Source organism: Trichechus manatus, unplaced genomic scaffold (assembly GCF_000243295.1).
Source record: "Trichechus manatus latirostris isolate Lorelei unplaced genomic scaffold, TriManLat1.0 scaffold00010, whole genome shotgun sequence".
Classification (NCBI taxonomy): domain Eukaryota; kingdom Metazoa; phylum Chordata; class Mammalia; order Sirenia; family Trichechidae; genus Trichechus; species Trichechus manatus.
This window is the reverse complement of record NW_004443946.1, coordinates 25,527,180-25,543,495: the sequence shown is the minus strand read 5'-3', so window position 1 is coordinate 25,543,495 and position 16,316 is coordinate 25,527,180. Positions and strand designations below refer to the sequence as shown.

The following is a 16,316-nucleotide window of genomic DNA, read 5'->3' as shown; positions in this document are numbered from 1 at the left end:
TGAGTTGAAAATTGACTTGACGGCACCTAACAACATTTTTTTGGCTCAAAGAAAACTTTAGAGGATAGTTTTGGTTTAAGGTTTAAGAATATCTCAGGGCAATAGTTTTGGGGGCTTGTCCAGCCTCAGTGGCTCCAGAAGGTCTGGATTCTGTTGAAAATTTGAAATTCTGTCCTACTTTTTTCCACCCCCCTTTTGATAAGGATTATTCTGTAGAACCTCAACCAAAGTTTTTTGAATGCCTGCTCTGAGTAGGTACTGTACTAGGTGCTGGGGAAACAGAGAGACCAATAGAGACCTGTCCCTCCACTCATGGAACTTCTAGTGTGACATGCAGACAGAAAAAAAAGTAAACAAAGAAACAAATAAAATAATTGCAAATCAGGGTGTTGTTGTTTGGTGCTGTCAAGTTCGTTCCAACTCATAGCGACCCTATGTACAACAGAATGAAACACTGCCCGGTCCTGTGCCATCCCCACAGTTGTTGCTGTGTTTGAGCTCATTGTTGCAGCCACTGTGTCAGTCCATCTCATTGAGGGTCTTCCTCTTTTTCACTGACCCTCTGCCTTACCAAACATGATATCCTTCTCCAGGAACTGGTGTCTTCTGATAACACGTCCAAAGTATGTGAAACGAAGTCTCGCCATCCTTGCTTCTGAGGAACATTCTGGCTGTACTTCTTCTAAGACAGATTTATTTGTTCTTCTGGCCGTCCATGGTATACTCAATATTCTTCTTCAACACAATATTCAAAGGCACCAATTCTTCTTCAGTCTTCCTTATTCATTGTCCAGCTTTCACATGCATATGAGGTGACTGAAAATACCATGGCTTGGGTCAGGCCCACCTTAGTCCTCAAAGTGACATCTTTGTTTTTCAGCACTTTAAACAGGTCTTTTGCAGCAGATTTGCCCACTGCAATACGTTGCTTGATTTCTTGACTTCTGCTTCCATGGGCATTGACTGTGGATCCAAGTGAAATGAAATCCTTGACAACTTCAATCTTTTCTCCGTTTATCTTGATGTTGCTTATTGGTCCAGTTGTGAGGATTTTTGTTTTCTTTATGTTGAGGTATAATCTATACTAAAGCTGTAGTCTTTAATCTTCGTCAGTAAGTGCTTCAAGTCCTCTTTGCTTTCAGCTAGCAAGGTTGTGTCATCTGCATATTGCAGATTGTTAACAAGTCTTCCTCCAATCCTGATGCCGTGTTCTTCTTCCTATAGTCCAGCTTCTTGGATTATTTGCTCAGCATACAAACTGAATAAGTATGGTGAAAGGATACAACCCTGATGCAGACAGAGAAAAAGTAAACAAACAAACAAATAAAATAATTGCCAATCAGGATAAATGCTATGAAAAGAACAATCAGGGTTAGAAGATTCAGTATAAGAGGAGGGACAGATTTCAGGTAGAGTCCTAAGGGAGATAGGAGTTTAATCTCAGTCCTATGAGATGAGAAGAGTCAGCAAAGTGAGAATCCCAGGGAGGAGCTTTCTGAACAGAGAAACAGCATGGTTGAAGGCCCTGAGATAGCTCAGAGCTTGTTGTGTTGAAAGGACCAACAGAAGCCTGTGTGGCCAGAGCACGGTACCAGGGGAGAAGAGCCCAGGATGGAGTTGGAGAGGTGGGCAGGGGCCAGACCATGCAGGCCTCACAGGCCATGGAATGGGCTTTTGATTTTTATGAGAAGCTAAAAAGGAAGCCATTGGGGGATTTGAATGAGTGCAGCGAATTTGTGTTTCATAAAGATCCCTCTGGCTATTGCATGGAGAGGAGATTGGATGTGGGGCCAATAGTAGAAGGAAAGAAATGTTATGAGGTTTTTGCTGTATTCCAAGCCAGAGATAATGGAGTTTTAAAAAAGTTCCTTTTTTTCCCCTTCAACACAACCACAAACCATTGTTATCACTATAAGGAGTGTTTAGAATAACAGGGAGAAAAGTTGTTTTAAAAAGAATATTTATTTCCCCCTAATGTCCTTGGGCAGGGAATGCAAGTTGTATCTGTAATTGGACCACCCACCCCTGCCCTTCACTCCAAGTACAGGACCTTCTGTCTTTTTCCTGAACCCTGAATATTAGCTTTGTTCATTAGGAGCTCCTGGCTCCTCCTGAGTTACGCAGAGAAGCTTCTGCGTTGTGACAAATGCAAACACATTGGGGAAGCTGCTATCACGACTAAGGCCTGAAGCACAGACTGGTTCTAAGCCACAGGGAAGCAGATGGGAAGAGGAAGGGATAGAACCTCTGGGAGAAGTCACCTTACACCTGGACATTGAGACTATGTGTCACTTCTAGGCTGGCTGAACTGCCTTCACCAGTTTTTCAACTCCCAACCCAGAGTCCACATTGCGGGCAAAATGAGAGTGGAGTCAAAGTTGTACTGTGATGTAAGAGGCAATGACCTTGAAAATCAAGGCGCTTACCATGATTAAATGACTTCAAAACCCAGAAAGTTTACAAGATGGCTATACGAACAGCAACAACACTCATAATAACAATGCCTCATATTTATTTTTTTAGTTTTATTTTTTATTGTACTTTAGATGAAGGTTTACAGAACAAATAGTTTCTCGTTAAACAGTTAGTACACATATTGTTTTACGACACTGGTTAACAACCCCACGACATGTCAACACTGTCCCTTTTCAACCTTGGGTTCCCTATTACCAGCTTTCCTGTCCCCTCCTGCCTTCTAGACCTTGTCCCTGGACTGTTGTGCCCCATTAGTCTCGTTTTGTTTTATGGGCCTGTCTAATCTTTGGCTGAATGGTGAACCTCGGGAGTGACTTCATTACTGAACTAAAAGGGTGTCCGGGGGCCATACTCTCAGGGTTTTCTCCAGTCTCTGTCAGGCCAGTAAATCTGGTCTTTTTTTGTGAGTTAGAATTTTGTTCTACATTTTTCTCCAGCTCTGTCCAGGACCCTCTGTTGTGATCCCTGTCAGATAATGCCTCATATTTAAACCAGTAAAAACACTAGTTGCCATCAAGTCAACTCTGACTTACGGTGACCCCGTGTGTGTCAGAGTAGAGCTGTGCTCCATAGGGTTTTCAACGGCTGATTTTTTTGGAAATAGATCAACAGGCCTTTCTTCTGAGTTGCCTGTGAGTGGACTTGAACCTCCAACCTTTTGGTTAACAGCCAAGCATATGTTAAATGTTTGTACCACCTGTGGACTCCTCATATTTACATCCCATCTTTTTACTGAATATCACAGAGTATTTGACCTGTCATCGCCTTGCTTGACTTTCTCTACTGTTCCCACCTGCAGTTTCGGAAAGCCAAGAAAATAAATTTTGACAAGACAGGCTAGGAGGCTTGCTCTGGACCTGGCCCAAAGTTTCCTAGCTCTGGGCTGGAGGTTGTGTCCCGCAGATAGTGCTAGTTCTCTGTTAGATGGCTAAAGTTGGCTCAGAGACTTGTAAGTGCTGTCAGCTGGTGCCTTCCCAAATAAACATAGTAGAGAAACCAGAGAAGAACTTTTTTGACCTGTTTTGAGTTCTTTGGAAGGAATTTGGAACTTAGCATTATCCTGACCGTGATTGGGGCAGAACTCTCTGGCAAGAGGCAGTAGGAGAAGATTACTGACTAATGTACTCCTGGGCTTCCAGCTTTGAGGACAGGCCAAAGAATGCCCAGAAGGCCACTGGAACTGTGATGGGGATACCAGATGTCAGTACAGTGAGTGTTACTGTCTAAGCCTCTTCATGGGTTATGTGATTTTTGTACCATCACCAAAGGGTGGGTGGATGTTGTTATCCTGTATAACTTGGTACCTGCCTCCTTTTCTAGACTCATGTTATGCCAGTCTCTCCCTGAGCCTCCGGGTTCTGGTCACATTGGCCTCTTTCTGCTCTCCGGACAAGACATGTTCTTCTCCCTGCCTTAAGTGTTTTGCTCATGCTGTTCTCTCTCCTCCCTTCTCTTCCCATTTACAAGACTACTGTTGCTCATCTTTCAGATTTCGACCTCCTTAGGTCACTTCCTCAGGGAAACCTTACCTGACCCTCAGGTTAGGTAAAATTCCCTTCTAGCACACTCTCATAGCATTTTGAACTTGCCTGTCACTGTTTTTATACCAGCTGTAATTATATAGTTATGTATGTTGTCTAAAATTGCCTTTCCCTCACTAGACTAAAGTCCATTTGGGGCCAGGACTGTAGCCATTTTGAGGCTTGCCTAGCACAGTGCCTGTCATGTAGTCCACCCTAGATAAATGTCTGCTGATGGAATGAACAAATGAATCCCTATCTTGTAAGTGGGGAAACTGAGGTATGAAGAGATGATGACTTACCCAAGGTCACAGAGGGAGCCAAGTAAAAAACCCAGGGCCCATGACATGGAGTCCAGTAAGCGCCATGCCCACGGTCCTTGTGGGATGCTGGATCCTCTCCCACAATCTTTTATCCTGCCCTTAAAGCTAGAGATACACACCCTACTTCCTCCTCTCCTCTTCCCTCCCCTCAAAGGAATAAAGTGCTCAGGACCTTACATGAAGTATATACCATAAACACACCTTGGAATTATCACAAGGGCTGAGAAATGAAGGAAAATTCTGAGCTGACAAATCCTGACCTGGCTTTGGTCATAGATTCTCTGTATGATCTTGAGCAGGTAAAACTGTTTTCAGCCTCAGTGTCCTCACCTGTTAAAATGGAAATCGGATTCTATGCTGCACTGTGACTCACAGGGCTGTTGGGGAGAGGTAATGGAATTCATGATCTTTAAGTTCCATTACAAGTAATGTGCTGTAATGAAAATCAATTTTTCTTAAAAAATAATAATGGATTATTATGAACAACACATTAATGTCAAATTCTGGTTAAAGGAGCAGGAAGTTACTTGTTTTCATCAAATAGGGCAGGATTCCAGAGTAGCAGGGAAAGGAGAAACATATTTTCATATTTCTGAGGTGGCCCTTCAGGAACAAAGGGAAATGTTACATTAAAGAAAATAAATTTTAACCAAACGTCTTGGCCCCATGTAGGAAAGTCCCTCTACCAGAGTATTCTGATAATTATATGGTTAGGTATGTTGTTGAAATCTGTTTTCATGGGCAAAAAGAGTTTAAAAAGGTCAGTGTTCTGGGGGGACTTGGCTGGAAGGGATCCAAGGGTGTGGGAGAGGGTTGGTACCACCAAGAGATCAAACTCAGGCAACATTTCAGAGACCCAGCTTTCCAAGCATGGTAGCATCCAAAACAAATCCCCTAATGTTACTCTCTGATGATTTTCTCCTTTGCCCTTTATTTCTCAGTCCTTTTATGTATTTTCTTGTTATTTCAGAGGGTTTTGGAAAATGATGAAAATGTAGAAGAGGGGAACGAAGAAGAGGATTTAGAAGAGGATATTCCCAAGCGAAAGAATAGGACCAGAGGACGGGTAAGTTGGGGAACTATGAGGGAGGGAAGTGATGAAGGAGGGTGAGACTAGGCAAACAATCAATTCCTAGGTGCAAAGTACTTGTGCAACTAGATCGAGGTCATGTCTATGGTCTTTCTTGAAGAATACACATAAAGTAAAACTCCAGAAAGCTCTAGTCCTAGGGCACAGCCTGGAAGAGTTTAGAGCTTGCAAGAGAGAGAAGGGGCAGAGAGTGCCTCACTGAGCAGACCCTGCAGGTCAGGGAAGGGTTGATGGGTAGGGTCAGAGTAAGGGTGGAGGATGGGAGAGTGTGTCTGTTGTATGTATCAAACCAGTTGCCGTGGAGTCCATTCTGACTTATGGTAACCCCATGTGTGTCAGAGTAGAGCTGTGCTCCATCGGGTTTTCAACGGCTGGTTTTTCAAAAGTAGATCTCCAGACCTTCCTTCTGAAGTGCCTCTGGGTGGATTCTAGCCTCCAACGCTTTGATTAGCAGCTGAGGGGCATTAACCGTTTGTGCCACCCAGGGGCTCTTTGTAGGCATTATTCGGGTCATAAAAGAAGGCTGAAAGTTTCTTGCCTTGTTAACCCTGGGGCTGCCCCAGAATGACAGTAGCAGGACACCTGCTTTGGGGTGCAACAAACTGGGCAGAGAGTAGGCGCGTGCCAGGAAAACATGGGGAGGTTTTCCAAGCATTTTTGGCATGGCTTTTCGAGGTTGTGGCCCTGGTATGTGGCAAGGAAAGGTCAGAAACCCCGGAGGTAGCTGAAAGGGGAAATTGATAGTGGAAGGAATGAAAACAAGAGAGTGGTCCCTGATAGGGGGAGCCAGCCTGTGTGGTGCTTTTGGGTGTTCAGGTTGGTTCTCCAGAGTCCCTGTGTACAAGCCCAAAGGGGCTTTCTGTGGTCACCTTCAGGGCTCTGCAAGGGCATTTGACAACAACCAGGTGGAGAGAGGCCTCCAGGGGAAAACTGTTGCTCTCCTCTTAGAGAATTAATTCTCTTTTGCCTGAAGATCTGTCTCCTTCAGGCTGTAGGCAAGGACCTTACCCCTGCCATGGATAAGAGGTTTGGGTCCGGTGATAATTATGGCCAGCCTTTCTACACCTGTGGTTCTCAGCGTCAGTGTATTAGTGTCCCACAAACTGGGTGGCTTAAAACAACAGAAATTTATTCTCTCACAGTTCTGGAGGCTGTTGTTCTGTTAGGTACCGACGAGTGGGTCCGACTCATAGCGTTCCTACGCATAACAGAACGAAATGTTGCTCAGTCCTGCACCATCCTCAGTTGTTGCTGTTTGAGCCCATTGTTGTAGCCACTGTGTCAATCCATCTTATTGAGAGCCTTCCTCTTTTCCTCTGAACCTCTACTTTTTACCAAGCATGATGTCTGTCTCCAGGGATTGTTCCCTCCTGATAACATGTCCAAGTCTCGCCATCCTTGCTTCTAAAGAGTATTTTCAATCACCTCATGTGCATGGGAAAGCTGGACAATGAAAAAGGAAGACAGAAGAATTGACGCCTTTGAATTATGGTGTTGGTGAAGAATATCGAATATACCACAGGCTTCCAGGAGAATGAACAATCTGTCTTGGAGGAAGTACAGCCAGAATGCTCCTTAGAAGTGAGGATCTAGAGGCTAGAAGTCCGAAATCAAGGTGTCAGCAGGGTTGGTTCCTTCTGAGGACTCTGAGGGAGAATCTCTTTCATGCTTCTCTTCTAGCTTCTGGCAACAGCTGGCAATCCTTGGAGTTCCTTGGTTTTTGACCAATCACTCCAATCTCTGCTTCCGTTTTCATGCGGTGTTCTCCCTATTTCTCTGTTTCTGTGTCTCCTCTCCTCTTCTTATAAAGACGCCAGTCATACTGGATTAGAGTCCACCCTAATAACCTCATTTTAACTTGATTACATCTGCAAAGACCCTATTTTCAAATAAGGTCACATTCACATGTACCAGGGGCTAGGACTTGGACATATCTTTTTGGAAGACACAATTCAACCGATGACACTTATTGCTCATTAAATTCATCAGGAGAACATTTATTAAAATGCAGAGTCCCAGGACTCAGAAATTCTGATTTTGCAGGTCTGGGGTAGGACTAAGGAGCTCTGGTGGTGCGGTGGTTAAAGCTAACCAAAAGGTCAGTGGTTCAAACCCACTACCCACTCCGAGGGAGAAAGATGTGGCAGTCTGCCTCTGTAAAGATTTACAGTCTTGGAAACCCTATGGGGCAGTTCTACTCTGACCCGACGGCAGTGGGTTTGGTATGGTTGGTTGGGGTAGGACTTGGAAAACCATATTAAAAAGCAAGTTCCCCAGGGGACTGATGCAAGTAGCCCAGCACTACCTACACTGTGAGCAAAGATGCTCCCATCTGTTGGCAGGAGCTGGAATTTCTGTCCGGTCAGGGCATCTCTCTCACGGCAGCTCTCTATATAAGCTGTCACCCAGCTTCATCAGTTATCAATATTTTGACTACTTTGTCTCATCTATTTCCTTCTCCCACTTTTTTGTTGACTTGTATGTTTTTTTTTTTTGTTTTGTTTTGCTTGAGTTTTTGAAAGCAAGTGCTGGACAGTTTCTCAAAAATGCCATTTTACAGTTGTTATGAAACGTAGGTCTCTTATTCCATAACATACCTCCTCCTCCCCACACCCTACCACACACGTTTTTTCCCTCCATGCCATTTAGTTCTTGAAGAACTTGAGTTGTTTGTCTTGTAGAATTTCCCATATTCTAGATTTGGTGAAGTGGATCCTCTTGGTGTTGTTAATGTGTTCCGCCATCTCTTTTATTTCCTGAAAACAGGTAGTTAGATTAGAGGCTTGATTAGATTCAGGATGTGTGTGGGTGTGTAAATATTTTTTGGGGAGGGCAAGGATCTTGCCTAGATGGATGGTGATGTGCACTTCTTATTGCGTCACATCAGGAGGCCAATATTGTCCAGTTGTGCTATTTTTAGTGGTGTTAACATTGACCAGTGGGTTTGGGTGTTGTAGCCGTGATTCTTCCCTCATAGAGATCCCCATCACCTTTGCGCCTAATTGGTTTTAGCAGACATTGATGAACTCGCCTAGACTCATTATTTCCTTGGGGGTTACAAAATAATGAATATCCAATTCTATCATTAAAGGAGAATTTAGAACTTGGAGTTACTGGACCTTTTGTAAGCTCCAAGACTGTGCACCTCCCAGTCTGCTTCTATTGCTTCCCTGACCCCAAAGCAAACTTACTAGAGCGGATTGTAGAAAATGGTCCTCTTTACATCTTCTCTACTCCCAACCTAAATCTAGAAGATTGTGCTTACAGCCTGAATATGAATGGGGGGTCTCTCTGTAAGAACATCAGCAGTAGCAGTCATTTATGGAGCACTTACTATACACCTAGCAATGTGGTAGGGCTTTTTACAATAATAGCTACCATATAGACAGTGATGACCTTGTCCCAGGTACTTTATGCTACATTCTGTTTTTCTGCGCTTTCCATTATGGTAGCCACTGGCTATATGTGGCTTTTGAGTGCTTGAAATGTAGCTAATCCAAATTGAAATGTGCTGTAAATGTAAAATACACACCGGATTTTGAAGACTGTATGAAAAAATAATAAAAAATATCTCATTAATAATTTTTTTTAATATTGGTTACATACCGAAATGGTAATATTTTGGATCTGTTGAGTTAAATAAATTATTAAAATTAATTGCCACTGTTTTTTTTTTCACTTTTTTTTTTTTTTTAATTGTGGCTACTGGGGATTTTAAAATGACATTATGGCCCACATTATATTTCTCTTGGCCGATACTGCTTATTTTATTCCCATCAGTTGGTGTAATTGCTCCCAGGGAGGTTAAGTAACTTGCTCGAGGTCACCTAACCTAAGAAGGAAGAAGCCAGGAATTGAACACAGGTCTGCGCTCTTTCCGTGGAGTCATGCTGTCTTTAACTGTCCAGATTAATGCCTGGCCCAGCACCTAGCATGTAGCCAATGGTCAGCTTGTTGAATGAATGATGGTATGACGGAAAAAGAAAGAAAAGTTGTATTTCAGCTTTATAGGAGCTGAGAGAAGGCTTGAACACAGTGAGGGGGCTGGATGAGCCTAGCCTAGCTCCAGGCCCTCCTGATGCTGCCGAGGGGCAGCTGAACGGCTCTCTGATGTGCAGTGGTGTTGTGGTCATATGTCCCCCATGGTGGGAGCTACAGGAGGGCCTGGAGGGGAGTGGGTGGGTCCGTCTGTGCTAGAATAAGTTTGTGAAGCTGCTTCACCCAGCCTCAGTTAAGCTGTCTCTTGGTAGCTGCCATGGAGCTAACCCCCAGTTGGCCCCCAGATCATGGTGACTCCATGTGCAGTGGATCAAAACCCATCCCCATCCTATGCCATCGTCATGATCGGTTGCGAATCTGACCCTTGTGATCCATAGTGTTTTCACTGGCTGATGTTTGGAAGAAGCCCTGGTAGCACAGTGGTTAAGAGTTTGGCTGCTAACCAAAATGTTGGCAGTTTGAATCCACCAGTCGCTCCTTGGAAAACCTATGGGGCAGCTCTACTCTCTCCTATAGGGTCATTATGAGTCAGAATCGACTTGACGGCATCTTTTTTTTTCCGGTTTGATTTTTGAAAGTAGATCACCAGACCTTTCTTCTTAGCCTGTCTCAGTCTGGAAGCTCTATTGTATCCTGTTTAGCATCATAGCAACACGCAAACCTCCACTGACAGACAGGTGGTGGCTGCACATGAGGTGCATTGGCCGGGAATCCAGAATTCAAGTCTCCTGCGTGGAAGGTGAGAATTCTACCACTGAACCACGACTGCCCCCATAAGCTGTTTCTCACTGACCTACGCAAGTGGTGTATGCAAGCTGCTGCTGGCTACTGGAGAACAATCACTCCTAGTTCTATTGAGACGCAGTCTAAGGCCATCCTCAAAGTGAGGTCCCTGGACCACAGATCAGCATCACCTGGGAGCTTGCTTGAAATGGACCTCAGGCTCCACCCTAGACAGACTGAATTAGAGTCTGCATTTTAATAAGACCCCCCAGGTGATTTGTGTGCACATTGAAGTGTGAGGAACCCAGGCCTAAGGTTAATAATTAAGAGAACAGGCTCTGCCTTGTTTGAATTTCCAATTATGTAACCTCTATGACTTTGGCCCAACTGTATAAGTACTCTGCCTCAGTTTCCTCATCAGTAAAAAGGGAGTAATAATACACAGACAATTTTGAGTGCTAGTTATTATTTTTAGGAAGATGCAAGTAAAGGGAATGACTTTTGGAGGTTTAACAATGGGTATCCCCTGAGGGATACAATTAGTGATTGTGTCTATGGTAACTTTAACCCAAGAAATCAAAGCTCTTTAAAATTCATGAAATGCCTCTGAGTCATCCATGTGAGTGTTATCAATCAATCATTCAGTTAGTATTTATTGATGAACTGTGGTATAGTCCGGTGCTTTTCAATCTTGAATGTGCATTTGAATCACATGCATATTCTGATGCAGCCGGTCTGGAGGGTGGAGCCCTAGTGTTAACAATGGTTAAACACTCTGCTACTAACTGAAAGGTCCACAGCTGGAACCCACCAGCCACTTGGCGGGAGAAAGATGTGGCAGTCTGCTTCCTTAAAGATTACAACCTTGGAAACCCTACAGGGCAGCTCAAGTCTGCCCTACATGCAGGGGCCTAACTATGGAAAATAGTGCCTAGGGCAATTAGTGTTAAATTGCTGAATGATCTCTCACAGCTGGTGATGGAAACTGTGACGGCCAATACCAACCTCCCCCTCCCCACAAAAAAAACAAAAAAACAACAAAAAAAAAACCCGTTGCCATCAACTTGATTCCGACTCACAGCGACCCTATAGGACAGAGTAGAACTTCCCCATACTACCTCAGGTGGCGCCCAGAGCACACAGTTGAAGCCCAGGACACATACCCTACTTGGGGCGCCCCACCCCCACCCCCAGTTAGGCCTCTGCCTACAGGGTTGCTATGAGTTGGAATCGGCAACGGGTCAGGACTGGAGGGTGGGGACAGAGATCCTGCTTTTTTAACAATCTCCTGGGTGGTGCTCCCTCGTGCTGCTGTCTGAGGACCACACTTTAAATAGCAAGGGTGTAGAGCAGTGGTTCTCACAGTGGTTCTCACATTTTTTGGTATCAGAAACTCTTTATAGTTTTAAAAATTATTGAGAGCCTCTAAAGCTTTTGTTTTTGTGGGTTATAACCACAGGTATTTATCATATTAGAAATTAAAGCAAAAAATTAAAAAAACTCGAGAGTACATGAGCCCACAAAGTGATAACATCATTGCATGCCATGTAGCCTCTGGAAAGCTCCACTGTATACTTGTGAGTGTGTGAAAAAGGCAAATAATGTCTCAGCCTGATTGTGAAAATAGTTCTGACATTGCAGCCACCCTTAAAGGGATCCCTGGACCACTATCTGACTTACACAGAGCTCTCTGCTTAGGAGTCTTTCCTAGTCCAGGGTCTTTTAGGTGCAGGAAACAAATTCATTCAAACTGGCTTAAGCAAAAATGGGAACTATTTGAAAAGCTACTGAGCCATTGCCCCAGATATGAACAATCATCGAAGATCTAAACCTCAGGAAAGAGTCAGAAACCCAGGCAGCTTCTGGTCTCTACTTCTTCCACCTTCATTATTCTCTCTGAAAACTGACTCCCCTGCTTCCCTGTGTACATGGCCAGACGTGGCACCCCACAGCTCTTGAATTTACAGGTCTCCAGTTCAAGTGGCCTGTACTAACTAGGGCCCCTATATCCCAATTCCCAGTCCCTCAGAGGTAGAACCTGATTGACACAGCTTGGGTCAACTGTCTACTCCTGAGCCAGTCAACTGTGGCCAGTGGAGTAGGGGCATATGGTAAAACATGGTGGCCATGCCCACCAGTGTGTGAATGGGAGGTGAAGTGGGGAAGAGTGGGTAGGGTGGGCAGTTCTCAGAGGGGGAGGATGGGTTTTTTTTTGGACAGTTAGCTTCAAAGATGTTTATAACAGTCTAGAGACATAGGTCCTGCTTGGCTCTGGGACTATAGATGAATCATGAACTCTCTCAGAACTTGTTTCATCAAATGCCAAATGGGAATAATAACACTGTTCATAGGGTCTTGCTCATAGAGTTATTGTGAAAATTAACTGAACTAATATATGTGAAAGAGCTTTGCATGCTACATGCCAGCATAGTGCTAAGTGTAGTGGGTTCATAATAAAGTATTAAATGACATTTTTGCCCTTAAGGACCTTAGAATCAAACTGGGGAAAGATACTAATACCCATGATGCAATTGGAAAACAGCAGGCTTCTGACTGTGTACTAACCCAATTCAGAGGGTCGGGGGAGGGATATCAATTTGGGTGAGGAAGGGAAAATAATTTACTAAGCACTTCCTGTAGATTTAGTGCTATTTTTTGTGGTTTCACACACCCTTAGTAACTCTACACCCTTAATACCTCTCAATAACTCTACAATATGGGTGTTGCTATGCCCGTTTTACAGCTGAGGAGACTAAAGTTCAGAGAACTAACTTATCCAAAGATACCCAGCCATGATTAAACCTAGGTCTGTCTGAGCTTAATGTAGCAAGAGGAAGATTCTTGGAGGAGTGGGATGCTAGTGAGGCTACAAATGGATTAGATGTGGATGGGCAGAGGGGAGGCTGGTCCATGACAGCGATAAATAAAAACAAAGACATGGATGTAGGTATGATCATGGGGTGAACCTAATGGGATTGGTACTAGGTTGCCATTGGAGGTGTAAGTGGGCTTTAGGTGGTAATGAATGAATGTGTGAATGAATGAATGACCATGGGTTCCTGTCTTTCATCCCTTTTGTTTCATTGGCCTGGGAGTCATGCAGGATGGATTGGGCAGGGCAATGTGGAGATAGAACACCAGCTAGTGTGTTCTTTGAACAGTTCAAGGGTCATCTGATGAGTTCCTGGATTAGGGTGTGGACTAGAAAAGCCTAAGATGGCCTTTGACAGAAGAAACAACAGGAACTGGATCTAGAGGACAAAGAAGAAGAACCAAAGATGATTGACTCACTGACTGACTGCTTGATTGATTGATTCACTTATTCAGCAGATGTTTATTAAGTGCTTCTTATTAGCCTGGCCCTGTGCCAAGTACCGAGTATACTGGTGGCCCAAATAGACATGTTCTCTTATGTAGGAGTCTCTTGCTGGTGCAAACAGTTAACATGCTTGCCTGCTAACTGAAGTATTGGAAGTATCTTAGAAGAAAGGCTTGGCAATCTACTTCCAAAAATTCAGCCATTGAAAACACTATGGAGCACAGTTCTACTCTGACACGCTTAGGGCCACCATGAGTAGCGATCAACTCGACATAATGGTAATTGGTTTATGGTTTTCTACCCTATGTCGGGGAGACAGAAAATCAAGTAAGCCAATACATGTATAATATGTCAGATAATGCTAAGGGCTGTGAGGAAACATAGGGCAGTGGAAGGGGAAAGAGAACAATGGAGAAGGTATGAGGGGCATTTTAAGCAGTTGAGCAGGGAGGTCTTCTCTGAGGAGGTGACATTTGAGTAAGACAAGTAGGATTCCGAGTTTCCAAGCCTGAGATATTCTAGGAGACTTAGAATGCTACTGCCACAGGAGGAATCCCTTGTATGGGCCCTCAAACGCCCCACAGCCATGTCCCCCATTTTGGAGCTGAGGAAATTGAGGCTCAGGGGGTCATGGGGAGCAAAGAGTTGCCCTGCTGGCCAGCATTGCAGAGTGAAATTAAACCCTGACTCTCAGCAGGACCCGACCCGCTTCTGGCTGCTGCCCCAGAAGCCCACGTGCTTCCAGCGCTGCACATCTCCTCCTTTTTCCCCTGTGGTATTTTTAGTCTCTCACAGACAGCCCCTTCCCTGAGTCTGCCGTTGCCTCCGTCATTCTGCTTGACTTGCTTTCACCTGCTCAGAGGCGGCTGTGACAGGGCTTCGAGCTGCACACGTCAAGCTGTCCCTGGCTTCACCGAGGTGGGGGTGGGGTGAGGGCGGCTGAGGGTGACCACCCTTGGCAGAGGCACTGTGGGCAGGCGGGGAGGCCTGTCAGTGCCTTGGGGTGACTGCCAGTGCCTCACAGCTCGCTATTCGGGTCAAGCCTGAGTAATGAGGGCGTGGGGAGGAGGGTGCGCCTGTCAGTGTGTGCAGGGGGTGGGTGGTGGGAGGCAGAGAGAAGGAAAGACCCGTGGGAGGGAGATGGGATTGTGTAATTTGTTTTGGAGAGAGACAAGCTGAGGAGGTGGCAGAGGTGGTAGCTTGGCAGGTGGTATTGATTGTGACGTGTGTGTTTTGTGAGAGTGTGTGAGCATTGCAGGCCTGGAGTACAGGTCTTTCCACTTGGAAGTCCCCAGTTAGTGTGTGTGAGTATATTTGAGTGTATGTATGTGAGTGTGTGTGTGAGTATACGTTAGTATATATGAGTGTGTCACCTTAGACCTGAGGCACAGGCCTTTCTACTGTGAAGTCTCCAGTGAGTGTATATGTGAGAGAGACAGTGTGTGTGAGAGAGAGTATGTGTGTGTGTGTGTGTGTGTGTGTGTGTGTGTATTTGTGAGTATGTGAGTGTATGTGTAAGCACCTTTGACCCAGGGTACAGGCTTTTCCACTGCAGAGTCCCCAGTGAGTATGTGTATGTGTGTGAGGTATGTTAGTGAGTGTGTGTATGTGTAAGCACCTCAGACCTGGGTTACAGGCCTTTCCACTGCAAAGTCCCCGGTGAGTGAGAAAGAGAATATGCGTGTGTAAGAGTATGTAACTGTATGTGTGTGAGAAAGAATATGTATGTGTGTGCAAGCATATGTGTAAGCACCTCAGACCCAGGGTATATGTTTTTCCACTACAAAATCCCCAGTATGTGTGAGTGTGTGCGTGTGCATATAAGCACCTCAGACCCAAGGTATAGGCCTTTCCACTGTGATGCCCCCAGTGAGTGTGTGTGTGTGAGAGTATGTGAGTGTATGTGTGTGTGAGAAAGAATATGTGAGTATGTGCGTGTGTAAGCACCTCAGACCTAGGGTACGGGCCTTTCCACTGTGAAGTCCCCAGGGCCACTGTTCCAGGCAGGTCCCTGGGACTGCCCCATTTCCCCTCCAGCCCAGGCTGCTGCCATGTTTTATTTCTCATCTGCTGCCCCTTCTTCTCTGTCTCCAAAGATCTCAGCAGGCCCTTTTCTTGGTTGGGAGTTTACTGCTGCTCATTACCAAAGAATGGCCTGGGGGAGGCTAGGATGCTACCCACATGACCAGTGTGGGACTTACAAAGGTTTAAAAATAAACCTTGCCAAGTTCTTATAGCCACTGTCGAAGGGGCTGCATAGCTGCCAGCTCCCTCTGTGGCTGGTCTCTTTTATTCTTAAGGGTAGAGTTCACCCTGCTGCCCTCCCTTCCCAGGTCATGCTGACCCTTTCTAGAGATGCCTGCAGGGTCATAGGAGATGCCTAATCAGGAGTCAGCCCTAGGGGACAGTGAGGTGCCAAGGTCTCCCTCACTGGCTAGAGGCCCAAGGCAGACCACAAAGGGAGGTCACAGCCAAAGCCACTCGCCAGAGTTGAGCAAGCTAGAGTGGGGCTGGGAGCTCCCCTTGAGCCCCTTCTCATGCCTTGGGCCTGAATGACAGGACTGGCTGGCTCCTCCGGACACTTGGTGGGTGGGGGTGAACACAGGAGCCCGGGGCTACCACTGCAGTTACCTTCTTGCCCCATCAGGACTTGCTCCTAACAGGCCCATCAGTTGATCAGCTGTGGGAAATAGAGTTGGCATCTTCACTCTGTGTCAATGAAGCTGGAAGGCTCAGGAGCTGGAGGAAGAGATTCTTAGCACAACAGCAGTATAGGAGAATTCCATAGATAAAGGCTTTTCAGCCAGATGGTCCTGAGTTTATATTCTGGCTCTGCACTTATTAGCTGAGTGACCTTGGGTCAACTA

General features: G+C 45.3%; 1 protein-coding gene across 1 annotated transcript in view; it reads left to right on the top strand.

Annotated features, from left to right (window-relative positions):
• DPF3 (double PHD fingers 3) overlaps positions 1–16,316 on the top strand; it is a 137,017-nt gene that overhangs the window by 75,329 nt on the left and 45,372 nt on the right. The window contains exon 6 of the mRNA XM_023726118.1: positions 5,289–5,384. Coding sequence (XP_023581886.1) covers positions 5,289–5,384 — 96 coding nt within the window. The remainder of the gene's footprint in view (positions 1–5,288; positions 5,385–16,316) is intronic.